Genomic DNA, 16333 nt, shown 5'->3' with positions numbered 1-16333 from the left:
AATGGTCCTTTTCAGGACCGCATACACCTTAATCATCCACAATCGAATTCGCCAGCAGTATGATTTTGATACTCGTAGCAGTATGATTTCGATACTTGAGTAAAAAAAAAAAAAAATATATATAATAATAATAATAATAATAATAACTTCCAATAAATTAATATGTATTTTACTCGCGAATCAATAGTAATTTTAAACATTCAAATCACGCAAGAGTACCGGAACGTACGATTTATTAATTTCATTATCGTCTCAGCGCTGAGATCATGTCGCATTTCGTTTTAATTACCTAACGTCCAAGCGCGACACGGCTCATCATGACCCTACTCAGGCTTTGACTCTTATTAATTTCATATATTTCACGAGTGAAAATTCTAAACAAAAACACTCGCCGAGATCATCTCGTATTGACACGCGTCGTAAGTTGCGTGCGCCGGGCGCTTTACCCATCGCGCATTCATTTACTTGCGATTTTTATTCATTTCATTATCAGTGTTTCTAGCATATCATATCGGTACTACCATACTATACCACAATTCAGGTCCGCGCACACGGACGGAACGGTCCTAGCGCGCTTCGGATATATTTCTTAAATGTACATAAATAATGAGAATAGTTATAAAATCAGCGAACGGGTAACGATTGGCAATAAATACATGTGGCGGTCCTGAAAAGGACCTTTGTGTACACTACTCTGCGAGATGATGATGAAACGGGCGGAGGAGTCCGGGGAGTAGAGAGAGAAGAGTGGAGGATGAGCGGGCGCAGAATCATCATTCTTACGCCTTCTTCTCGGTCTTCTTGGGCAGGAGCACGGCCTGGATGTTGGGCAGGACGCCTCCCTGGGCGATGGTCACCCCGGAGAGCAGCTTGTTCAGCTCCTCGTCGTTGCGAATGGCCAACTGAAGATGACGGGGGATGATCCTCGTCTTCTTGTTATCCCTGGCGGCGTTGCCGGCCAACTCCAGCACCTCGGCGGCCAGGTACTCCATGACGGCGGCCAGGTACACGGGCGCACCGGCGCCGACCCTCTCGGCGTAGTTGCCCTTCCTGAGCAGCCTGTGGATACGGCCGACGGGGAACTGCAGACCGGCGCGGTTCGAGCGGGACTTTGCCTTTCCCTTCACTTTGCCTCCCTTTCCGCGACCCGACATGGCGAGTGGTCGGAGATCTGAACTGGTTCTCTGCGATATGCGAAGCGAGGATGTGCGAGCTGGAGTGCGCGCACGTTGCGACCGTCGAGAGGTGAGTCAAGTCAAGTCAATGGCGAAAACGGGCGCACACACCTTATTTACGCCCTCCGCGAAGCGCACGCAGCGCCGCCGGGACCGGTCCCGCGGGGGGACCCTCCCCTGCCGCCGGCCCGGACGGCCCGACCGGCGGCCCTGGCTGGGTGCGCCGACCGAAGTGACAAAAACGGTCGATTTTTCAGTTTGCGCCACGCACACCGCACAGTACAGACAGTCCACCGCGACTCCTCTGCTCCACTCTACGCCGCATCTATTCCGAGATAAGAAGAGACAATGCCGCCCAAGACGAGCGGAAAGGCAGCCAAGAAGTCGGGCAAGGCCCAGAAGAACATCTCCAAGGGGGACAAGAAGAAGTCGAAGCGCAGGAGGAAGGAGAGCTACGCCATCTACATCTACAAGGTGCTCAAGCAGGTGCATCCCGACACCGGAATCTCCAGTAAGGCGATGAGCATCATGAACAGCTTCGTGAACGACATCTTCGAGCGCATCGCCGCCGAGGCGTCCCGTCTCGCCCACTACAACAAGAGGTCGACGATCACCAGCAGGGAGATCCAGACCGCCGTCAGGCTGCTGCTGCCCGGGGAGCTGGCCAAGCACGCCGTCAGCGAGGGCACCAAGGCCGTCACCAAGTACACCAGCTCCAAGTAGGCGCCAGCGCCAGCGCCAGCGCGTTGAAACACGACGCGACACGCACACGGACGCGCGATATTCGTCTGCACCGAATATTGTAATCTATACACACCGACATCGTCATCATCATAATAATCATCGACATCAACAGCGCCGTCGTCGTCTACGTTAAACCATCTAATACAGCGCAATTAACAAAGGTCCTTATCAGGACCACCACACGAATAATCCAAATACTTACTGCAAATATATTATACTATAGACAGATGTGTGTGTAAATAATAACTACGATAATAGAACGAGAAGCGCAACAGTGATAAGCGCCCCGTAACGGATCGCGCAACCGGCCGCGCCGCGGTGCGCGGCGATTGCCTATCGCACGATTAGCCGGGCGTCCGATCAAAATTGTCCTTTTTTTATATAAAAAATCATATACGTACGCATGTATATTATATATATACACATTTTTTTCTCCTTCTTTTTATTTGGCCGTTGTTTCGGTTGCAAAATTGCTGTCACCTTTCGCAGTTTTTTGTTTTTGGTTTTTTTTTTTTCCCCGAGCGGAACTGCTGTGATTTTTTTTTGAGTTCTCTCTGGTCGTAACAGCTGTCACCTTCTTCTTCTTCTTCAGTTTTAGGGCGAAACAGCTGTCACCCTTTTCAGGCGAAACAGCTGTCACCCTTTTGCTGTCACTTTCATTTCTTTTATGTTTTTTTTTTTTTGACTCCCAAATTTGCGTCGCGTATTATGATATGTACATTTATATAAACATGAATACAATTCAGGAAAGGATAGAGAGAGAGCGAGAGTGAAAAAAAATCAATGATTTCTACGTACTATCATCGTGTGCGGATACTCCGCTCCCTTGCGGTTCTCGAAGCCGTACGATTCTATCATACTATCGTACGTACGGTGCCATATCCTCGAGGGCCTCTTCGACATGTCACCTTACCTAGTCATTTTTTTTTTTTTTTTTTTTCCCCCTTTCCTTCGCTTCTTCTTCATTCTTTATGCATACTAATATACACCTGACAACTATTCTCATTACAAATACCATTTCCGATCACCTACCGAACTCGCCCCGACATTCGACATACATACATACACATCTTCAACAGTAGATACACGTTTTTATTTTTCATATTTCATTTAATACATATTCCTATTATCACATATTGTTATTATTGTTCTTCTTCACGCGTATCATCGTCATCGTCGTCATCGTCGGTCGTACGCACCGCTACGGCGACACGAATCATCATCATCGTCGCATCTCACCCGATTATATATCATCATCATCCCGATTTCGATTTTTTTTTTTTTTTTTTTTTTTTTTATAAGTCGATGACGTTTCACTTTTTACAGAACGAGCCTACTACTGCGCGCGGAGCTCGCGTCATTTTGCACGTAGACCGGAATCATTCATACTTATTATCGGTCTGTTTTATTCGTTCTTTCTTTTCTATTCATCTACTTCTATCATTCTCCCAACTCCTCTTTTTCCTTTCTTTATTTATATTTTTTCTAACTTCTATTCTTCTTTCTTTCACTTACGCCTTCCGATGATTCTACTACTACTACTACTACTACTATCCATCCCATTCGTGATACGATTCCTCGCAAACGACGGATCGTTATTATATTAATGTATTTTTTTTTTTTTTAATTCTATTCTTTTCTTCTATCTTTTCGCGTCTCACTCGTTCGACATGTAATCCTACGATAGCCGTTAGTAGATCGATCAATCGTTATAATTCACTAGATAATATTCGCTCCCGACCCGGAGGCAGGTCTCTCTCTCGGCCCGGACGCTCTCCGGCGGTCCGTCGGCGTTCGCGTGTGTTACGTCCGGCCGCTTCGGGGGGCCCTCGCTCCGCCACCGGAGGCCCTCCGCGGCCGGCGGACGTCTCGGACCCGGGGCCGGGTCCTGCCCGACGGGGGCGGCGCGCGCCCGGGCCGCCAGCTCGCCGGGGAGACGCATTCGCGGCCGGCTTTCGGCCGCCCAACGCTGCCGCCCTGCAGCTTTTGCGCCTCTAAACGTCCGCCGCGCCGCGGCCCGGCCCCCGGGCCGGCCGACCCGGCCGCCGGCCGACGGCGGGACCTCCCGGCCGCGGGACCCGCCGCGCTCCGCGTCCCCGGGCGGATCCGTTCGGCCGCCAGGGCGGTTTTCGTCCGGCCGCCTAAGCATAAATGACAACACTTTTCATCGGCAAAATCGACAAGCGCGCACCGACCGTCCGCGACACGGTATAAATTTTTACCGACAGGCGAGAACGAGCGCCGTCTGACGACAAATACGGGAACTAATCGTCCCCCCGCAACCGCTCTACGCTCGCTACAGAACGCAACGCAACAAGACTCGCAAGATGGCAGACACAGCAGCACCCGCGGCCGCCTCCCCCCTGCCGGCGACTCCGGCCAAGAAGGCGAAAGCGTCCGCCGCCGCCGCCTCCAAGAAGCCGAAGGCGAAGCCCTCGCACCCGAAGACGTCCGAGATGGTGAACAACGCCATCAAGGAGCTGAAGGAGCGCGGCGGCTCCTCCCTGCAGGCCATCAAGAAGTACATCTCGGCCAACTACAAGGTCGACGCGGACAAGCTGGCCCCGTTCATCAAGAAGTACCTCAAGGGGGCCGTCGAATCCGGCGCCCTGGTGCAGACGAAGGGCAAGGGAGCGTCCGGTTCGTTCAAGCTGGAGGCGAGCAAGGCGAAGGCGTCGGCCGGCGGGGCCAAGAAGAAGAGCAAGCCCGCCGCGTCCGCCGCTTCCAAGAAGCGCGCCGCCCCCGCCAAGGAGAAGAAGCCGGCCGCGGAGAAGTCATCCGCCGCCGCCGCCGCCGCGAAGAAGAAGCCCGCCAAGAAGGCGGCCGCGGCTCCCGCCAAGGCGAAGAAGGCCGCCGCCTCCCCGGCAGCCAAGAAGGCGGCCGCGAAGAAGGCCGCCCCCGCCAAGGCGAAGAGCCCGACCAAGGCGAAGAAGACCGCCAAGCCGCCCACCAAGAAGCCCAAGGCGCCGAAGCCCAAGAAGGCCGCCGCCCCGAAGGCCAAGCCCGCGGCAAAGAAGGCCGCCCCGAAGAAGTAGGGGTGGAGTCGTCTTTGTCGTCGTCGCCGCAGCAGCCGCCGTTGCATATTGTCATATTGCACAGATCACGCAGAAGAGTCAAAAAGCCCTTGTCAGGGCTACCAAACGATTCACACACACACCTATTCGGAACACGCTCAGTCGTCTTTCGTGACTTTCGTGAATTTTCATTATTATTTATTTTCATCGAAATGGGATGATTTATTAAATATCTCTCGTATACCATATACGAACTACATGCACTCCCATGCCACACGAGCGTTCACACTCCGGCCTAGAATATTTCGCTCGACAGTCATTAGTCAGCGGACGTTGCGTCATAATATAAAATATAATATATATCGATACAAAGTACAACAGTTTTTGAAAGAAAAGGCAACGCCGCGCGCGCCACCTGCAAAACTATTCACACAAACGCATCCGGATCACGCGTAGTCGGATCGTTGTCACGTGAATATGGGATGACCTACTATTAATCTCTCTCTCCTTGTATACGCGTACACTCCCACGACACGTGATTGTTTCCGGCCTGGAATCTTTCACTCGAGAGTGATTAGCGACGTTACTTACGCCCACAATATACATACATTGTATAAGTAAGTAAACTAAGTTTGAGTTCTCTCTGGTCGTAACAGCTGTCACCGTTTCCAGGCGAAACAGCTGTCACCCTTTTGCTGTCACTCTCATTTCTTTTATGTTTTTTTTTATTAAGACTCCCAAATTTGCGTCGCGTATTATAATATGTACATTTATATAAACATGAATACAATTCAGGAAAGGATAGAGAGAGAGAGCGAGAGTGAAAAAAAAATCAATGATTTGTACGCACTATCATCGTGTGCGGATACCCCGCTCCCTTGCGGTTCTCGAAGCCGTACGAGAGAGAAAAAAGAAAGAAATAAAGCAAAGCTCTATCCATCCACGTAGGTAATTGTATTGTGTTATTTAAATTTCGAAAAGCGAAAAACGGTTACGACATGGGTCGGTCAGGCAGTTGTTGGCCCTGAGAAGGGCCGTTTTTTGTTTTCAAATCGCATTCACATCGCGCGTAGCAGCGCGGTGCGGTGGTGGCGGTGGCGTGCGGGCGTCGGGACGGCCGGGGCGAATGTATCTCGCGCTGCGTGCGGTGCGGTGAAGAGCGGTGAAGAGCGGTGAAGAGCGGCGAAGATCGGCGACTTAACCTCCGAAACCGTACAGGGTGCGGCCCTGGCGCTTCAGGGCGTAGACGACGTCCATGGCGGTGACGGTCTTCCTCTTGGCGTGCTCGGTGTAGGTGACCGCGTCCCTGATCACGTTCTCGAGGAACACCTTCAGGACGCCGCGCGTCTCCTCGTAGATGAGACCGGAGATGCGCTTGACGCCGCCTCGGCGGGCCAGACGGCGGATGGCCGGCTTCGTGATGCCCTGGATGTTATCGCGGAGGACTTTCCTGTGTCGCTTGGCGCCTCCTTTCCCCAGACCTTTTCCTCCCTTTCCGCGACCGGTCATCTTCTCTGCGTGTGGTCTTCTTTTCGGTTACAGTAGTCGCTGCTCGCACGGTGCTCTACCGTGCGTGTGTAGGATTCGTGTGGCGTTTTTCGCCGGCCGGGGCCGCTTTTATGCACCAGACGTGCGCCCGCGTCTCCCCTCGCCGCCGAGCGATCCGACAGCTACGACGACACGCGCGCCGTCTCACTCTCGCGCGCGAGCAGCGAGGGCGAGAGGCGAGAGGATCGGCGCGACTCGGTATCGCGTCACGCGAATATATGTCTCAGTTTGTTATATGCATAACATTATTCCAGGCTAGGTTTTGAGTGTTTTTCGTAATTTTTCTGCATGCACATTTCTCCGGGGAGGATGCGATTGTTTCTCCACTCTATCTCCCGTCTCGCTTCACCGTCGAGCCCGTCCCGTCCCGTCCCGTCCCGTCCCGTCCCGTCCCGTCCCGTCCCCTCCGTCCCGCCCGACCGCCCGGCGGTTGGGAATATTCGAATCGGCCAATGGCGTCGGCCCATCCCCCCCCACGGGGGAGACGGTATTTTCGATAAATATGACGCGCCCGGGAAATTTTTCCGAATAGAGAGAAGAATCCTACTCAGCTACAGCCATGGCACGTACGAAGCAGACCGCTCGCAAGTCCACCGGGGGCAAGGCGCCCAGGAAGCAGCTGGCCACGAAGGCGGCCCGCAAGAGCGCCCCGGCCACCGGCGGCGTGAAGAAGCCCCATCGCTACAGGCCCGGCACGGTCGCGCTCAGGGAGATCCGCCGCTACCAGAAGAGCACCGAGCTGCTGATCCGCAAGCTCCCCTTCCAGCGCCTGGTGCGCGAGATCGCCCAGGACTTCAAGACCGACCTCCGCTTCCAGAGCTCGGCCGTCATGGCCCTGCAGGAGGCGAGCGAGGCCTACCTGGTCGGCCTCTTCGAGGACACGAACCTGTGCGCGATCCACGCCAAGCGCGTCACCATCATGCCCAAGGACATCCAGCTGGCCAGGCGCATCCGAGGCGAGCGCGCCTAAGCGAGCTCTATGCGACGAGACGCGGCACGATTTTCGGTCGGTCGGTCGATCGGTCTGATTGACTAACACGCAGTACAGTGGTATCGGGCGGCCGTCACCTCGACCCGTTCCGATCGGTCGATCGATTCGAATAAAAATGGTCCTTTTCAGGACCGCATACACCTTAATCATCCACAATCGAATTCGCCAGCAGTATGATTTTGATACTCGTAGCAGTATGATTTCGATACTTGAGTAAAAAAAAAAAAAAAATATATATAATAATAATAATAATAATAATAACTTCCAATAAATTAATATGTATTTTACTCGCGAATCAATAGTAATTTTAAACATTCAAATCACGCAAGAGTACCGGAACGTACGATTTATTAATTTCATTATCGTCTCAGCGCTGAGATCATGTCGCATTTCGTTTTAATTACCTAACGTCCAAGCGCGACACGGCTCATCATGACCCTACTCAGGCTTTGACTCTTATTAATTTCATATATTTCACGAGTGAAAATTCTAAACAAAAACACTCGCCGAGATCATCTCGTATTGACACGCGTCGTAAGTTGCGTGCGCCGGGCGCTTTACCCATCGCGCATTCATTTACTTGCGATTTTTATTCATTTCATTATCAGTGTTTCTAGCATATCATATCGGTACTACCATACTATACCACAATTCAGGTCCGCGCACACGGACGGAACGGTCCTAGCGCGCTTCGGATATATTTCTTAAATGTACATAAATAATGAGAATAGTTATAAAATCAGCGAACGGGTAACGATTGGCAATAAATACATGTGGCGGTCCTGAAAAGGACCTTTGTGTACACTACTCTGCGAGATGATGATGAAACGGGCGGAGGAGTCCGGGGAGTAGAGAGAGAAGAGTGGAGGATGAGCGGGCGCAGAATCATCATTCTTACGCCTTCTTCTCGGTCTTCTTGGGCAGGAGCACGGCCTGGATGTTGGGCAGGACGCCTCCCTGGGCGATGGTCACCCCGGAGAGCAGCTTGTTCAGCTCCTCGTCGTTGCGAATGGCCAACTGAAGATGACGGGGGATGATCCTCGTCTTCTTGTTATCCCTGGCGGCGTTGCCGGCCAACTCCAGCACCTCGGCGGCCAGGTACTCCATGACGGCGGCCAGGTACACGGGCGCACCGGCGCCGACCCTCTCGGCGTAGTTGCCCTTCCTGAGCAGCCTGTGGATACGGCCGACGGGGAACTGCAGACCGGCGCGGTTCGAGCGGGACTTTGCCTTTCCCTTCACTTTGCCTCCCTTTCCGCGACCCGACATGGCGAGTGGTCGGAGATCTGAACTGGTTCTCTGCGATATGCGAAGCGAGGATGTGCGAGCTGGAGTGCGCGCACGTTGCGACCGTCGAGAGGTGAGTCAAGTCAAGTCAATGGCGAAAACGGGCGCACACACCTTATTTACGCCCTCCGCGAAGCGCACGCAGCGCCGCCGGGACCGGTCCCGCGGGGGGACCCTCCCCTGCCGCCGGCCCGGACGGCCCGACCGGCGGCCCTGGCTGGGTGCGCCGACCGAAGTGACAAAAACGGTCGATTTTTCAGTTTGCGCCACGCACACCGCACAGTACAGACAGTCCACCGCGACTCCTCTGCTCCACTCTACGCCGCATCTATTCCGAGATAAGAAGAGACAATGCCGCCCAAGACGAGCGGAAAGGCAGCCAAGAAGTCGGGCAAGGCCCAGAAGAACATCTCCAAGGGGGACAAGAAGAAGTCGAAGCGCAGGAGGAAGGAGAGCTACGCCATCTACATCTACAAGGTGCTCAAGCAGGTGCATCCCGACACCGGAATCTCCAGTAAGGCGATGAGCATCATGAACAGCTTCGTGAACGACATCTTCGAGCGCATCGCCGCCGAGGCGTCCCGTCTCGCCCACTACAACAAGAGGTCGACGATCACCAGCAGGGAGATCCAGACCGCCGTCAGGCTGCTGCTGCCCGGGGAGCTGGCCAAGCACGCCGTCAGCGAGGGCACCAAGGCCGTCACCAAGTACACCAGCTCCAAGTAGGCGCCAGCGCCAGCGCCAGCGCGTTGAAACACGACGCGACACGCACACGGACGCGCGATATTCGTCTGCACCGAATATTGTAATCTATACACACCGACATCGTCATCATCATAATAATCATCGACATCAACAGCGCCGTCGTCGTCTACGTTAAACCATCTAATACAGCGCAATTAACAAAGGTCCTTATCAGGACCACCACACGAATAATCCAAATACTTACTGCAAATATATTATACTATAGACAGATGTGTGTGTAAATAATAACTACGATAATAGAACGAGAAGCGCAACAGTGATAAGCGCCCCGTAACGGATCGCGCAACCGGCCGCGCCGCGGTGCGCGGCGATTGCCTATCGCACGATTAGCCGGGCGTCCGATCAAAATTGTCCTTTTTTTATATAAAAAATCATATACGTACGCATGTATATTATATATATACACATTTTTTTCTCCTTCTTTTTATTTGGCCGTTGTTTCGGTTGCAAAATTGCTGTCACCTTTCGCAGTTTTTTGTTTTTGGTTTTTTTTTTTTCCCCGAGCGGAACTGCTGTGATTTTTTTTTGAGTTCTCTCTGGTCGTAACAGCTGTCACCTTCTTCTTCTTCTTCAGTTTTAGGGCGAAACAGCTGTCACCCTTTTCAGGCGAAACAGCTGTCACCCTTTTGCTGTCACTTTCATTTCTTTTATGTTTTTTTTTTTTTGACTCCCAAATTTGCGTCGCGTATTATGATATGTACATTTATATAAACATGAATACAATTCAGGAAAGGATAGAGAGAGAGAGCGAGAGTGAAAAAAAATCAATGATTTCTACGTACTATCATCGTGTGCGGATACTCCGCTCCCTTGCGGTTCTCGAAGCCGTACGATTCTATCATACTATCGTACGTACGGTGCCATATCCTCGAGGGCCTCTTCGACATGTCACCTTACCTAGTCATTTTTTTTTTTTTTTTTTTTTCCCCCTTTCCTTCGCTTCTTCTTCATTCTTTATGCATACTAATATACACCTGACAACTATTCTCATTACAAATACCATTTCCGATCACCTACCGAACTCGCCCCGACATTCGACATACATACATACACATCTTCAACAGTAGATACACGTTTTTATTTTTCATATTTCATTTAATACATATTCCTATTATCACATATTGTTATTATTGTTCTTCTTCACGCGTATCATCGTCATCGTCGTCATCGTCGGTCGTACGCACCGCTACGGCGACACGAATCATCATCATCGTCGCATCTCACCCGATTATATATCATCATCATCCCGATTTCGATTTTTTTTTTTTTTTTTTTTTTTTTATAAGTCGATGACGTTTCACTTTTTACAGAACGAGCCTACTACTGCGCGCGGAGCTCGCGTCATTTTGCACGTAGACCGGAATCATTCATACTTATTATCGGTCTGTTTTATTCGTTCTTTCTTTTCTATTCATCTACTTCTATCATTCTCCCAACTCCTCTTTTTCCTTTCTTTATTTATATTTTTTCTAACTTCTATTCTTCTTTCTTTCACTTACGCCTTCCGATGATTCTACTACTACTACTACTACTACTATCCATCCCATTCGTGATACGATTCCTCGCAAACGACGGATCGTTATTATATTAATGTATTTTTTTTTTTTTTTAATTCTATTCTTTTCTTCTATCTTTCGCGTCTCACTCGTTCGACATGTAATCCTACGATAGCCGTTAGTAGATCGATCAATCGTTATAATTCACTAGATAATATTCGCTCCCGACCCGGAGGCAGGTCTCTCTCTCGGCCCGGACGCTCTCCGGCGGTCCGTCGGCGTTCGCGTGTGTTACGTCCGGCCGCTTCGGGGGGCCCTCGCTCCGCCACCGGAGGCCCTCCGCGGCCGGCGGACGTCTCGGACCCGGGGCCGGGTCCTGCCCGACGGGGGCGGCGCGCGCCCGGGCCGCCAGCTCGCCGGGGAGACGCATTCGCGGCCGGCTTTCGGCCGCCCAACGCTGCCGCCCTGCAGCTTTTGCGCCTCTAAACGTCCGCCGCGCCGCGGCCCGGCCCCCGGGCCGGCCGACCCGGCCGCCGGCCGACGGCGGGACCTCCCGGCCGCGGGACCCGCCGCGCTCCGCGTCCCCGGGCGGATCCGTTCGGCCGCCAGGGCGGTTTTCGTCCGGCCGCCTAAGCATAAATGACAACACTTTTCATCGGCAAAATCGACAAGCGCGCACCGACCGTCCGCGACACGGTATAAATTTTTACCGACAGGCGAGAACGAGCGCCGTCTGACGACAAATACGGGAACTAATCGTCCCCCCGCAACCGCTCTACGCTCGCTACAGAACGCAACGCAACAAGACTCGCAAGATGGCAGACACAGCAGCACCCGCGGCCGCCTCCCCCCTGCCGGCGACTCCGGCCAAGAAGGCGAAAGCGTCCGCCGCCGCCGCCTCCAAGAAGCCGAAGGCGAAGCCCTCGCACCCGAAGACGTCCGAGATGGTGAACAACGCCATCAAGGAGCTGAAGGAGCGCGGCGGCTCCTCCCTGCAGGCCATCAAGAAGTACATCTCGGCCAACTACAAGGTCGACGCGGACAAGCTGGCCCCGTTCATCAAGAAGTACCTCAAGGGGCCGTCGAATCCGGCGCCCTGGTGCAGACGAAGGGCAAGGGAGCGTCCGGTTCGTTCAAGCTGGAGGCGAGCAAGGCGAAGGCGTCGGCCGGCGGGGCCAAGAAGAAGAGCAAGCCCGCCGCGTCCGCCGCTTCCAAGAAGCGCGCCGCCCCCGCCAAGGAGAAGAAGCCGGCCGCGGAGAAGTCATCCGCCGCCGCCGCCGCCGCGAAGAAGAAGCCCGCCAAGAAGGCGGCCGCGGCTCCCGCCAAGGCGAAGAAGGCCGCCGCCTCCCCGGCAGCCAAGAAGGCGGCCGCGAAGAAGGCCGCCCCCGCCAAGGCGAAGAGCCCGACCAAGGCGAAGAAGACCGCCAAGCCGCCCACCAAGAAGCCCAAGGCGCCGAAGCCCAAGAAGGCCGCCGCCCCGAAGGCCAAGCCCGCGGCAAAGAAGGCCGCCCCGAAGAAGTAGGGGTGGAGTCGTCTTTGTCGTCGTCGCCGCAGCAGCCGCCGTTGCATATTGTCATATTGCACAGATCACGCAGAAGAGTCAAAAAGCCCTTGTCAGGGCTACCAAACGATTCACACACACACCTATTCGGAACACGCTCAGTCGTCTTTCGTGACTTTCGTGAATTTTCATTATTATTTATTTTCATCGAAATGGGATGATTTATTAAATATCTCTCGTATACCATATACGAACTACATGCACTCCCATGCCACACGAGCGTTCACACTCCGGCCTAGAATATTTCGCTCGACAGTCATTAGTCAGCGGACGTTGCGTCATAATATAAAATATAATATATATCGATACAAAGTACAACAGTTTTTGAAAGAAAAGGCAACGCCGCGCGCGCCACCTGCAAAACTATTCACACAAACGCATCCGGATCACGCGTAGTCGGATCGTTGTCACGTGAATATGGGATGACCTACTATTAATCTCTCTCTCCTTGTATACGCGTACACTCCCACGACACGTGATTGTTTCCGGCCTGGAATCTTTCACTCGAGAGTGATTAGCGACGTTACTTACGCCCACAATATACATACATTGTATAAGTAAGTAAACTAAGTTTGAGTTCTCTCTGGTCGTAACAGCTGTCACCGTTTCCAGGCGAAACAGCTGTCACCCTTTTGCTGTCACTCTCATTTCTTTTATGTTTTTTTTTATTAAGACTCCCAAATTTGCGTCGCGTATTATAATATGTACATTTATATAAACATGAATACAATTCAGGAAAGGATAGAGAGAGAGAGCGAGAGTGAAAAAAAAATCAATGATTTGTACGCACTATCATCGTGTGCGGATACCCCGCTCCCTTGCGGTTCTCGAAGCCGTACGAGAGAGAAAAAAGAAAGAAATAAAGCAAAGCTCTATCCATCCACGTAGGTAATTGTATTGTGTTATTTAAATTTCGAAAAGCGAAAAACGGTTACGACATGGGTCGGTCAGGCAGTTGTTGGCCCTGAGAAGGGCCGTTTTTTGTTTTCAAATCGCATTCACATCGCGCGTAGCAGCGCGGTGCGGTGGTGGCGGTGGCGTGCGGGCGTCGGGACGGCCGGGGCGAATGTATCTCGCGCTGCGTGCGGTGCGGTGAAGAGCGGTGAAGAGCGGTGAAGAGCGGCGAAGATCGGCGACTTAACCTCCGAAACCGTACAGGGTGCGGCCCTGGCGCTTCAGGGCGTAGACGACGTCCATGGCGGTGACGGTCTTCCTCTTGGCGTGCTCGGTGTAGGTGACCGCGTCCCTGATCACGTTCTCGAGGAACACCTTCAGGACGCCGCGCGTCTCCTCGTAGATGAGACCGGAGATGCGCTTGACGCCGCCTCGGCGGGCCAGACGGCGGATGGCCGGCTTCGTGATGCCTGGATGTTATCGCGGAGGACTTTCCTGTGTCGCTTGGCGCCTCCTTTCCCCAGACCTTTTCCTCCCTTTCCGCGACCGGTCATCTTCTCTGCGTGTGGTCTTCTTTTCGGTTACAGTAGTCGCTGCTCGCACGGTGCTCTACCGTGCGTGTGTAGGATTCGTGTGGCGTTTTTCGCCGGCCGGGGCCGCTTTTATGCACCAGACGTGCGCCCGCGTCTCCCCTCGCCGCCGAGCGATCCGACAGCTACGACGACACGCGCGCCGTCTCACTCTCGCGCGCGAGCAGCGAGGGCGAGAGGCGAGAGGATCGGCGCGACTCGGTATCGCGTCACGCGAATATATGTCTCAGTTTGTTATATGCATAACATTATTCCAGGCTAGGTTTTGAGTGTTTTTCGTAATTTTTCTGCATGCACATTTCTCCGGGAGGATGCGATTGTTTCTCCACTCTATCTCCCGTCTCGCTTCACCGTCGAGCCCGTCCCGTCCCGTCCCGTCCCGTCCCGTCCCGTCCCGTCCCGTCCCCTCCGTCCCGCCCGACCGCCCGGCGGTTGGGAATATTCGAATCGGCCAATGGCGTCGGCCCATCCCCCCCCACGGGGGAGACGGTATTTTCGATAAATATGACGCGCCCGGGAAATTTTTCCGAATAGAGAGAAGAATCCTACTCAGCTACAGCCATGGCACGTACGAAGCAGACCGCTCGCAAGTCCACCGGGGGCAAGGCGCCCAGGAAGCAGCTGGCCACGAAGGCGGCCCGCAAGAGCGCCCCGGCCACCGGCGGCGTGAAGAAGCCCCATCGCTACAGGCCCGGCACGGTCGCGCTCAGGGAGATCCGCCGCTACCAGAAGAGCACCGAGCTGCTGATCCGCAAGCTCCCCTTCCAGCGCCTGGTGCGCGAGATCGCCCAGGACTTCAAGACCGACCTCCGCTTCCAGAGCTCGGCCGTCATGGCCCTGCAGGAGGCGAGCGAGGCCTACCTGGTCGGCCTCTTCGAGGACACGAACCTGTGCGCGATCCACGCCAAGCGCGTCACCATCATGCCCAAGGACATCCAGCTGGCCAGGCGCATCCGAGGCGAGCGCGCCTAAGCGAGCTCTATGCGACGAGACGCGGCACGATTTTCGGTCGGTCGGTCGATCGGTCTGATTGACTAACACGCAGTACAGTGGTATCGGGCGGCCGTCACCTCGACCCGTTCCGATCGGTCGATCGATTCGAATAAAAATGGTCCTTTTCAGGACCGCATACACCTTAATCATCCACAATCGAATTCGCCAGCAGTATGATTTTGATACTCGTAGCAGTATGATTTCGATACTTGAGTAAAAAAAAAAAAAAAATATATATAATAATAATAATAATAATAATAACTTCCAATAAATTAATATGTATTTTACTCGCGAATCAATAGTAATTTTAAACATTCAAATCACGCAAGAGTACCGGAACGTACGATTTATTAATTTCATTATCGTCTCAGCGCTGAGATCATGTCGCATTTCGTTTTAATTACCTAACGTCCAAGCGCGACACGGCTCATCATGACCCTACTCAGGCTTTGACTCTTATTAATTTCATATATTTCACGAGTGAAAATTCTAAACAAAAACACTCGCCGAGATCATCTCGTATTGACACGCGTCGTAAGTTGCGTGCGCCGGGCGCTTTACCCATCGCGCATTCATTTACTTGCGATTTTTATTCATTTCATTATCAGTGTTTCTAGCATATCATATCGGTACTACCATACTATACCACAATTCAGGTCCGCGCACACGGACGGAACGGTCCTAGCGCGCTTCGGATATATTTCTTAAATGTACATAAATAATGAGAATAGTTATAAAATCAGCGAACGGGTAACGATTGGCAATAAATACATGTGGCGGTCCTGAAAAGGACCTTTGTGTACACTACTCTGCGAGATGATGATGAAACGGGCGGAGGAGTCCGGGGAGTAGAGAGAGAAGAGTGGAGGATGAGCGGGCGCAGAATCATCATTCTTACGCCTTCTTCTCGGTCTTCTTGGGCAGGAGCACGGCCTGGATGTTGGGCAGGACGCCTCCCTGGGCGATGGTCACCCCGGAGAGCAGCTTGTTCAGCTCCTCGTCGTTGCGAATGGCCAACTGAAGATGACGGGGGATGATCCTCGTCTTCTTGTTATCCCTGGCGGCGTTGCCGGCCAACTCCAGCACCTCGGCGGCCAGGTACTCCATGACGGCGGCCAGGTACACGGGCGCACCGGCGCCGACCCTCTCGGCGTAGTTGCCCTTCCTGAGCAGCCTGTGGATACGGCCGACGGGGAACTGCAGACCGGCGCGGTTCGAGCGGGACTTTGCCTTTCCCTTCACTTTGCCTCCCTTTCCGCGACCCGACATGGCGAA

General features: G+C 53.2%; 9 protein-coding genes and 2 pseudogenes across 9 annotated transcripts; 6 read left to right on the top strand and 5 right to left on the bottom strand.

Annotated features, from left to right (window-relative positions):
- Positions 1-666: 666 nt before the first annotated feature.
- Positions 667-1504, bottom strand: LOC148299210 (histone H2A). Its single transcript, XM_088276276.1, has one exon. The coding sequence runs from the start codon at positions 1152-1154 to the stop codon at positions 780-782; it is 375 nt and encodes a 124-aa protein (XP_088132402.1). The 5' UTR covers positions 1155-1504; the 3' UTR covers positions 667-779.
- Positions 1505-1523: 19 nt separating this feature from the next.
- On the top strand, positions 1524-1898 carry LOC148299209 (histone H2B). The gene has a single exon (XM_088276275.1). It carries the CDS (start codon positions 1524-1526, stop codon positions 1896-1898), a length of 375 nt encoding a protein of 124 aa, XP_088132401.1.
- Positions 1899-4167: 2269 nt separating this feature from the next.
- LOC148299208 (uncharacterized) lies at positions 4168-5060 on the top strand. Its single transcript, XM_088276292.1, has one exon. The coding sequence runs from the start codon at positions 4247-4249 to the stop codon at positions 4952-4954; it is 708 nt and encodes a 235-aa protein (XP_088132418.1). The 5' UTR covers positions 4168-4246; the 3' UTR covers positions 4955-5060.
- A 758-nt stretch (positions 5061-5818) lies between these two features.
- LOC148299207 (histone H4) lies at positions 5819-6523 on the bottom strand. Its single transcript, XM_088276289.1, has one exon. It carries the CDS (start codon positions 6440-6442, stop codon positions 6131-6133), a length of 312 nt encoding a protein of 103 aa, XP_088132415.1. The 5' UTR covers positions 6443-6523; the 3' UTR covers positions 5819-6130.
- Positions 6524-6950: 427 nt separating this feature from the next.
- On the top strand, positions 6951-7451 carry LOC148299206 (histone H3). The gene has a single exon (XM_088276297.1). It carries the CDS (start codon positions 7041-7043, stop codon positions 7449-7451), a length of 411 nt encoding a protein of 136 aa, XP_088132423.1. The 5' UTR covers positions 6951-7040.
- Positions 7452-8253: 802 nt separating this feature from the next.
- On the bottom strand, positions 8254-9091 carry LOC148299205 (histone H2A). The gene has a single exon (XM_088276278.1). The coding sequence runs from the start codon at positions 8739-8741 to the stop codon at positions 8367-8369; it is 375 nt and encodes a 124-aa protein (XP_088132404.1). The 5' UTR covers positions 8742-9091; the 3' UTR covers positions 8254-8366.
- A 19-nt stretch (positions 9092-9110) lies between these two features.
- LOC148299204 (histone H2B) lies at positions 9111-9485 on the top strand. Its single transcript, XM_088276277.1, has one exon. The coding sequence runs from the start codon at positions 9111-9113 to the stop codon at positions 9483-9485; it is 375 nt and encodes a 124-aa protein (XP_088132403.1).
- A 2273-nt stretch (positions 9486-11758) lies between these two features.
- On the top strand, positions 11759-12673 carry LOC148299203 (uncharacterized; annotated as a pseudogene).
- A 733-nt stretch (positions 12674-13406) lies between these two features.
- On the bottom strand, positions 13407-14029 carry LOC148299202 (histone H4-like; annotated as a pseudogene).
- Positions 14030-14536: 507 nt separating this feature from the next.
- On the top strand, positions 14537-15037 carry LOC148299201 (histone H3). The gene has a single exon (XM_088276298.1). The coding sequence runs from the start codon at positions 14627-14629 to the stop codon at positions 15035-15037; it is 411 nt and encodes a 136-aa protein (XP_088132424.1). The 5' UTR covers positions 14537-14626.
- Positions 15038-15839: 802 nt separating this feature from the next.
- On the bottom strand, positions 15840-16327 carry LOC148299200 (histone H2A). The gene has a single exon (XM_088276286.1). It carries the CDS (start codon positions 16325-16327, stop codon positions 15953-15955), a length of 375 nt encoding a protein of 124 aa, XP_088132412.1. The 3' UTR covers positions 15840-15952.
- Positions 16328-16333: the final 6 nt, after the last annotated feature.

This window comes from Brachycentrus maculatus, unplaced genomic scaffold, assembly GCF_059751285.1.
Source record: "Brachycentrus maculatus isolate JH-2025_06_01 unplaced genomic scaffold, ASM5975128v1 h1tg001279l, whole genome shotgun sequence".
NCBI classification, from domain to species: Eukaryota; Metazoa; Arthropoda; class Insecta; order Trichoptera; family Brachycentridae; genus Brachycentrus; species Brachycentrus maculatus.
The sequence above is the reverse complement of the archived record's forward strand: the minus strand, read 5'-3'. Positions and strand labels throughout refer to the sequence as shown.